General features: G+C 40.6%; 1 protein-coding gene across 1 annotated transcript in view; it reads right to left on the bottom strand.

The window, feature by feature from the left end:
* Positions 1-1087: 1087 nt before the first annotated feature.
* Positions 1088-7674, bottom strand: part of LOC107574460 (interferon-induced very large GTPase 1-like) — a 12263-nt gene continuing 5676 nt past the window's right edge. Inside the window, exon 3 of the mRNA XM_016260894.1 lies at positions 1088-6091. Within this exon, the coding sequence (XP_016116380.1) occupies positions 1316-6091 (4776 nt within the window). The 3' untranslated portion in view covers positions 1088-1315. The remainder of the gene's footprint in view (positions 6092-7674) is intronic.

Genomic DNA, 7674 nt, shown 5'->3' with positions numbered 1-7674 from the left:
TTCGACCTTGACTTTCCATTTCACCAAAGATCCTCTGGCTCAAACTGGTTCTTTTTCATCAACCAACTTCAGCAAAGATCAACTTGAGCCTTCAGATTGCATCAGGACTCTTGTTCAGACAGACGAGACGTGCAAGTATCAAACTCAGTCCTATTAATTGATACATTAAGTATCATTTGCACCGTTTTACAAAGGTGTGTTTGAACTAAGAAACTGATGTTTCCTTCAGACTGTAGATCTGCTGAATATCCAATGGTACCATAGCTTCATGTTTTTATATCTCTTCTTTTTACTGCCTAAGCTTTAACCCTTTTCCTATACCAACTGTATGCGTGTGTGTGTGTATGTGTATGTTAGACTAGTTTAAGTGTTTATGTAGTTAATAAAGTCTTACTTGTATCACACTTGACATTGTTCTTTGCTCATAACTGGAGTCCCTAATCATGCAGATTTATGCTACATGCTCTGAGTAGTATTGTACCGTAAGACAGTTATTTTCCTTAACCAGGAAATTAACGTTCTTAGAATTAACAGACAGTTGACCCTGAGAGGTCAAGTAAATACTTACAGCGGATCTAAATATTTATAATTAATTATAACTAGTTATGATTAATTATTCATATTTCCCCTTTGAGCTGATTCGCTACAAGAAAGTGTTATCAAAATCATTAGTTAAATGTTAAATTGCAAAATAAGTAATATACACAAGCAAAGCTTAAAGTTAGTAATAGTGAGTAGTAATACATGCTTTCCTATATGCTAGGACAGGGTGGCATAGGTGTTATAATATGTTAAATAAGGTGTTAAATAACCAATGTCCACACAGTGATGTCTCTTTGGGTCAAGTTCCCATTTAATGAAGATAACAGAATTTACAAGAATGCAGTATTATCCACTGCACTGCAACATGGTCACATATCAACAGCAAAAAAGTAAAAACATGATTACACAAAAATGAAGTGCTTATTAACCGATCACCATCCTGTGCACTTGTCACCATATAGAATGCATTGTCCTCTAGTGGGAGGACATAAAATGTAAAGGCAAAAACTGTTCACTGTTATTGTTTCACCTCAGTCTTTGTCTTTTGTACATGTACTTTTGCCTGCAATTTTGTAACTTTGTTTTAACTGCACATGTATTGATATTTTAGAGCTACAGGGGAAATGCTTATTTGCTTTTTGTCTTTTTAGGAGGCCTTTGTATACATTGCATGGGGAAAAAACAGCATCTCAGATATTGACAGTGTGAAACTGAAATTTCAAACTGTGGTCTATGAATTAGAGACCTACATGTGATTCATGTTCATCCGTCATTAGATGTATTTATCCAAACTCGCAATAGCTTGCTCTTTTGAGTATTGGCTCCATACATATGCAATTTCATGCCACCTGTGGAATTCTTTCCCAAAATATTCTACTACATCTTCCTGAAATCTGCACACAAACCACTTCCAGTAACACAGCTCAGAGAAGTCAGGGGTGATGCTCCATGTTGCATAAACATTTCCTGCTTTTCTGTATTCATTGCATTTAATCCACTGACCTGTATAGAACATTTTACCAGTTATCACTAAAGATGTGCAAAAATCTGCACTGAGACACTCTGTTCCCTCATAACAGCACCCAGTGAGACCATTCACTCGATGGAAAAAAACACTGTGATCTCCAGAATGGTTTGCTACAGTGTTGGTGCAGGTGGCTGCACAGAACGGACACTGAACCCAGCAGCACTGACAGAGATGATCAATCAGAATCTCATCTGGTCTGTCTTTCTCTTCCAGATTGACTGGAAATGTCTTTGTGCTGAATTTATCTTGCATTTCTAATGATACTGAATCAAGTTCTACACTTATCACATCTTCTAGGAGGTTGAAATCATCCACACCTTCATGACTCACTCCACTGAGGTCCTTTACAGAGAATATCAGCACATCTGAGAGCTGCAGTGCGAAAATTTCCAACCACTTCTGAACATCTTTGCTGGTTGTGTTGACCACTGTAGTCGCTCTATGAACCGCGTCCATGATCTTCTGGTGGAGTTGTTCTGTTTTCTCGTTCATCTTGGGGCGAACACTGACTTCAAACTTATCAGTGATGAACTGACTGACTTCATCTCTGACAAAACTCTTTAAGTGGTCTCTGGGATTATTAAAGTATGTAATGAACTTGACAAAATCCTCCTGTTCTGCCAGGCTCTTGAGGATGTGCTTCTCTAGTTTAGATCTGTTTCCATTTAGTGATTCACAGTTTGTTTTAATTTCATTAGTCAAATCTCTGGCAGTATCTTTGTAGACACTCTTCTGAATGGGCTCTTTCAGTTTCTGACAGATGATCTCACCAAAAATGGCAGCTGATGTTGCACCTTGACAGTATTTCTGGAAAATACTATAGTACTCTTTGCTTTTCTGTTCAAAATAGAAAACAGGATCATTGGCTTCCCTGAACCTTCTGTGTTGGTCAGTAATTACCTTGTTTTCTCTCTTACAGATAGAAATGACCAAATCCATAGAAAATTCCTTTGTGAACACATAGTTCCTCAAATCGTGCTCATAACCCATTACTCTTGCTTTGATATAACCTGCAAGTTCCTGAGTGTAGGTTTTGTTGTAGCCCATCTTTGTAATGTTATATGACATGATCATATTGTCTGCATATTGAGCAATGTCATTGACTAAGGCTCTAATTTGAGTTTCATCCTCTGTAGACAAAGTGTAATCAAACTTCACTTTATCTGGTTTGATGGTATTTTCAGCATGTCCTGTAATTAGACTGGATTTATTTAACTGCACATAATCTGCATAACTTGGCACAGAGAAAATGTCCCTGTTCTCTGTCCAGGCATCTGAGGGGACACTTTTATAGATATCACTGAGGAGTTGTTTCATGTCTTTTAAAACATCAATCTCTTTGACTGGAGGAGTTTCTCTGTTAATCATATTAACACACTTTTTCCAAAAGGTATCAAACTCTTTTTTCAGGATTTCTTCATCATTTGCTTTGTCTTTGAGTTTTATTGCAAGTTCTTTGCTCTTTTCCAAAAGAGTATTTTCATGGCGTGTCCTTTGAGCATCAATTTTTTTCTTTATATCTCGCTGCTGAAGAATCTCATTTAATTTCTTTTTTGTTTCTCTCACAGTGCTTTCCCTTAGCTCTTTGATTTTGATGTCAAACAATGCTTTCCACTGTATCAGTGTATCTTTATCTTTGTCTTTCTCAAAAAATTCTGACATTAATCTTTCCACTTCTCCACTTTTCTCTTTTAGGTTTTCTTGAAGGTCACTTTCTGAAACTTCATCAATTGTTTCATTTTCTATGTTGTTGTAGAGTTTGTTCTCTATATCCAGCATGGTTCTGCGGAGACTCCAAGACCACTTGCTGTATTCTGTTTCCAGTTTTCGATATGTTGCAATTTCCAGAGAATTTCTGAAGCTAAACACAAATCGTTCATTCAGTAGAGCCTCCCAGAGATCCTTTATACGATCCTTTAGGCATGTCAGCTTGAAGCCATCTGATTTTGAGGGATGGCTAAAAATCATTGTTTTTAGCTCTTGGATGTTTTCACAGTATGATGGGTTTGGTGGTGCCATTGGTGGGCTGCCCTCCCACAGCTGTGCAAAATATTTCACATCTTTCCGAATATCAAAAGTAATAACATCACTGAAGCATTCTGCATCACAGACTTCATCTTTAGCAGCAAGTTTTGTCATTTCATCCAGTGTCTCCTGCAGTCGTCTCCTTCCCTCCATGTTTTTCTCTCCAGCTGTGACTTCTGAAACGTTCTGATGAACAAACATGCAGCTGGGAGACAGATTAACCTTCTTCATTCTCATAAAGGCCTGAACAACGATCTGAAGAATGTCCTGCAGCTCTGATGGGTTTTCTCCAAAGATATTAATCAATGTTAGATTACCAAGACCAACAACTAATGTGGCCATTTCATTGTCCTGATGTCTTGTTAACCTTCCAGATAATTTTAGTGCATGAAGTCCCTCAGTATCAACAACAAGAATATAGTCAAAGTTAAGCTGTGTTTTCATCTCCTCTGAAACACTGACCAGCTGCATGAAAGCTCCTCTGGTGCATCTGCCAGCACTGACGGCAAACTGGAGTCCAAACATGGCGTTCAGCATAGTGGATTTCCCAGAGCTCTGGATCCCTAAAATTGACAGCACAAACACTTTCTTGTCTCCCAGTTTCTGGATGAGTTCATGTAGAACAGCAGTAACCCAGACCACAGGAACATGAACAGCATCTCCATCCATCAGCTCCAGTGGAAATCCAGAGATCATCATCTCTGCTGCAAGACTCGGGAGAGAAGAAAAATTACATGGCAGACCTTCTTTGTTCTTATTGACTGATTGACACGATTCATAGATCTGACCGATCTCCCTCAGGATGTGCTCCAAGCCAAAGGTTGCAGCTTGAAGCTCTTTTGATATCTTATCAAGTTCTATTTGCTCATTGGTCAAATTTGTTTCCATCTGTTGCTCAGTTATTTCATTTTTCTCTTTCAGATTTAAGACTTGTGACCACTTTTCATCATACTTGTGATTCAGAGCAGAAACGTCAGCTGAGGTGTATTCATCCAGGAGGAGTGCAAGCCATTTCAGAAAAAATATCTTCTCACTTGGAGATTGTGAATTCATTTCTGTAATAAACAACTTCATGAAGTCACCAATGTCCAACACATGCTGCTCTTCACGGATTTTCTTCATGTCTTGTTTTATTACATTTATTTCAATTTCTATTTCATTTCCCTGAAATCGATGTAGTTCTTTGTTCTTTTCACACCACTGATGCCACAGTTTCCCCTGACAGGGCAGAAATGATTCTTTAATTTCTGTCAGATATTTATCCTTCAGTAAACCCATCATATGATAGGCTGCTTTTTTTCCTATTCTGCAGTCATGGTCATGATCCTCATCTACTCTAATGCCTGACTGTTTGGACACATCTTCAAGTTTGAAAACAGAGGATGATTCTGACAATGAGAGGCATTTATTTATAGTTTGTATGAGTTCTTCAGATACATCTGACTGATTTCTGTCTTTTAATCCAATTTTGTATTTCCATTTTCTTGTCTCGATTACACTATATTCATCCTCTGTAAAAAGACAAATAAGTGGCTTTCTGTCCTTGTACAGGTTTTGCATCTGTGCTGCACTCTTGTCATTTCTGTCAAGTTGTGGTAGAACAACAACATTGACTGAGGCCATTTCAGTGAGGATCTGCAGCTGTTTCTCATTGTCTCCTGCATCACCATGAAGGTTACAGAAAGCAACACACTGACTGAATTTATCTGTGTCTTTCCCAGAGGGGCAGAACCAGGCGATCTCCACCACTCCATCCATCAGTAGTCTGGTTTTGCTGCTGCCTGGGCAGTTCCTGTGGAAGAACGTGTTGTGTCTTTCATTAACTAGATTGTTCATCAGCTGAGATTTGGATACAGAGCCAAACCCGAAGAAAGACACCATAGGTGTTTCTGCCTTCCAGACAGACTGGATTTTACTGATTTCATTGTTGGGCTCTTTCATCTTCCAGCTCTTGTTGATTTGCCTGAATGTCCAGAGAGGAAACTCAATCTCTTGTGTGAATGGATCAGGAACTAGCAGAGGCAGAGCGTACTGACACTGAGACAGTTTAGTCACCATCAGCTGCTTTAAGAAACGATCAGCACAATGAAACACGGCCATTTGAACATCCATCGGGTGAATAGTATCTTTCCTGCTTATCCCTTCAGTAAACAAAGGCATTTCACTAAAAATATCGACATCATCCTCATCTTCAAATACATCATTGCTTCCTTGTTGTCTCTCGGACTGCTTATTGGTCTCATTAGTTTTAATGTATCTTGCTCTGTAGTTCATCATCAGTAGTTTTTGTAGGAAAGTTGGAATCAGGTCCTTCTCAACACAAGACTCATGAGACTGTAAAGAATGTGTAGTTAGTTGAAGAACATCTGCAGCTCTTAGTTTACAGTGGTGCCTGTTATCAAGTCTTTGAAAAATATTCTCTATTTTTTCAATGATTCCATTTCCTTTGCTTTGTTTCAGTCTTTCACCATCTTCTGAATGTTCATCCACTTTTGTCTGAGAAACAAATTATAGAAATTATAGAAATATATAGAAAAAAACGTCTCAGGTTACTTATGTAACCATGGTTCCCTGAGTAGGGAACGAGACACTGTGTCCTCTAGGGGTTGCTATGGGGAACGCCTCGTCGTGACCCGTGTCTGAAGCATACATTGAAAAAACACCAACAACACGTTGGCCAGCGACAGCCATGACGTCACTACCGGTGCGACTATAGTATAAATAGGCTCCGGGAGAACATGTCATCCACTTCTTCGTCTGAAGCTTGCATCCGAAGCATGGCGGGAAACCTAGAGGACGCAGTGTCTCTTTCCCTACTAAGGGAACCATGGTTACATAAGTAACCTGAGACGTTCCCGTTCAAGGGAACTTCGAACTGTGTCCTCTAGGGGTCGCTATGGGGAACGGTATACCCACGCAGCCATGCTGAGGGGAGTGCCTGCCAGAACCATGGTGAGCATTAAGTACCAACTTTACCATTTTCATGGGAGTTGCCCCTGGGACGTTAGACGGCTGTCTGTGACTTTATCCCCTACGGCCTAAGGCCTAAGCTACATACCCAAACTTACCTGTTAGGGCCAGACTCCTGGGCCCGGGGTAGAGCTCAAGGCTTGGAATCATAAATAGATTCCTTTAAGGGGATACGACCAAGAGCCTAGTATCATATTAAGTCTTGGCCTGTCACACAGGGGCTACCGCTTGCTCTTGCATAAGCTCTGAAAGGAACTGTCTGAACAGACCCCTAGTAGCAACACCCTATTAAAGTAGGTATCCTAGGATACCTAGGTGGAGTCGCACCCAAGGTGAATGGGGCTTTAACCAGCTTAAGAAAGGGAACGAAGCAACCGCGCAAAGCCCTCACCATACAGGATTTTAGAAAAGAATGCAAAGAACTAGTGTGTGAACTTACCACAATGTGGATTTTAGAAAGTGCACAAAGCCTTCACGTGCACACTTATCATAACATGGATTTTAAGATACCGTTCTAAGGGGCTCTCATGGCACTCTGAAAGAGCAGCTCATAGATGGAATGGTGCATCCCAAAACCAATATGTTTGAGAGTCATCAACTCGATCTAAGGTATAAAGCTGGAGTGGCTAGCAATAAATATCTAGCTGAGGGGGGCAAACACCCAGCTCTCAAACGAGAGGGGAGCTCGACCTACCGCATGTTTCAATGCAAGAACAGCTAGCATTAATTTACTTAGCTGAAGGAGCAACACACCCAGTTCTCAAACGAGAGGGGGGCTCGACCTACAGCATGTTCCAATGCTGGAACGGCTATCAGTAAGTTACCTAGCTGAGGGAGCACAAACCCAGCTCTCAACGAGAGAGGGGGCTCGCACAGCATGATCGTTAGAAATCAGAGGGTAAGTGTACTGCAAGCTAGCCAAAAACTCAGCGCATCAGAGAGGCGGAGGAAGGGCATAGTTTACCTGATGCTGCTGGTTCCAGGTGCTCTGGCATAAACAGAGAACTCCACCTCCTCAGAAGGGGAGAGAACTCGGGCGCTCGATAGGAAGCAGCATGCTCACAGTAACCCTCAATGGTGAGGGGAGCGATACTTCCAAGTGTGTCAAA

Source organism: Sinocyclocheilus grahami, unplaced genomic scaffold (genome assembly GCF_001515645.1).
Source record: "Sinocyclocheilus grahami isolate Dianchi unplaced genomic scaffold, SAMN03320097.WGS_v1.1 scaffold2238.1, whole genome shotgun sequence".
NCBI lineage: Eukaryota > Metazoa > Chordata > Actinopteri > Cypriniformes > Cyprinidae > Sinocyclocheilus > Sinocyclocheilus grahami.
The sequence above is the reverse complement of the archived record's forward strand: the minus strand, read 5'-3'. Positions and strand labels throughout refer to the sequence as shown.